This window comes from Austrofundulus limnaeus, unplaced genomic scaffold (genome assembly GCF_001266775.1).
Source record: "Austrofundulus limnaeus strain Quisiro unplaced genomic scaffold, Austrofundulus_limnaeus-1.0 Scaffold2130, whole genome shotgun sequence".
Lineage (NCBI taxonomy): Eukaryota > Metazoa > Chordata > Actinopteri > Cyprinodontiformes > Rivulidae > Austrofundulus > Austrofundulus limnaeus.
The window spans coordinates 21031-22151 of NW_013954532.1; the positions used below are offsets into that span (position 1 = coordinate 21031).

At 36.1% G+C, this 1121-nt stretch overlaps 1 protein-coding gene across 3 annotated transcripts in view; it reads right to left on the bottom strand.

Moving 5' to 3' along the window:
• The window catches only part of LOC106537099 (collagen alpha-1(XXII) chain), a gene marked incomplete at its 3' end in the record, with an annotated part of 27776 nt that overhangs the window by 17644 nt on the left and 9011 nt on the right, over positions 1-1121 (bottom strand). For all 3 annotated transcript variants that reach the window (XM_014034468.1, XM_014034467.1, XM_014034466.1), the window contains 1 exon segment: positions 918-1029. In XM_014034468.1, the coding sequence (XP_013889922.1) occupies positions 918-1029 (112 nt within the window).

Sequence of the window (1121 nt, forward strand, 5' to 3'; positions counted from 1 at the left end):
TACCCACACACATACACATTTACTTAAACGGTACTTCCTCCTATTCACAATACCTGCTCAGCAGACACACACTCACAACCACACATCCTTGTACTTGGATCAAATTACATTTTGGTGTGTTTTGTTTTATCTTCAAAGTAATGTACGCTCATTTCCTTGTATCTTATTTATGCAGGACATATTTACTAGACTTGTCAGAGAGAGACTGTTTTGGGACTAAAGGCAAAGAGTGAAAGGTTTTATTTTTATGGTCATAACTCCAAAACTAATAAAATGCATCAAAATCAATGTTGTTGTCAGTTATTGGCTGTAAGGATATAATAACCTTATGCCAAATATTCCACTTTGCACCTTTTCTTTGAAAATATAGCATATTTTGTATTTTTCTCATTCAAAATTCAAATTCAAAACTGTTTTGATCCCACAGGGAAATTAGATTTAAAAAAAATCAATCACCACCCAAAACAAAAACAAACCAATATCCTAAAAATCAGCTTTTTCCACAGAAAGGCAGGAATTAACACCCAAAAAGAAAAGAAAATCTCAATAAAAATAGAGCTACTCTGACGTGCTGCCACCCTGGTTTTTCCAACAAAAATGTTATAAAATTGTAAAAAATATGAAACAATTATACAAAATGTTCTATGTATTGTTAGGTTTGAAGCTGTATAAAAGATTTCATGCAGTAAAAGTAAAAATATATTTATACATGACACATTTATTGGACTTTTCTGAGAAGGACCATTTYGGGTCTTTAACTCAACCTTTGATCTGTGGCCTGACGATGGTTTACCTGTCCAGGTGTAACCCTGCTCTTACATTTTGACTGTTAAGYTCCAGTCCCCTTCCTCCTCATTCCAAACACTTTGAGCTCTGAAGAACTGGAATGTRATGTGTTCCTGGTGGAGCTCACTTACTCTGTGTGCTGAACAACTGGAACTGTGCCGAGACGAACGTAGGAACTCTGACCGTCGTCATCTCTGGTTCCCAGAATGTCTTTCACACTGAAGTACTCCATCAGGTCAAACCCTGCAATTTAGAATAAAATTAACTGGTTAGAAAGTCTCAACACACATCCACACATACACACACACACACACACACACACACACACACACACA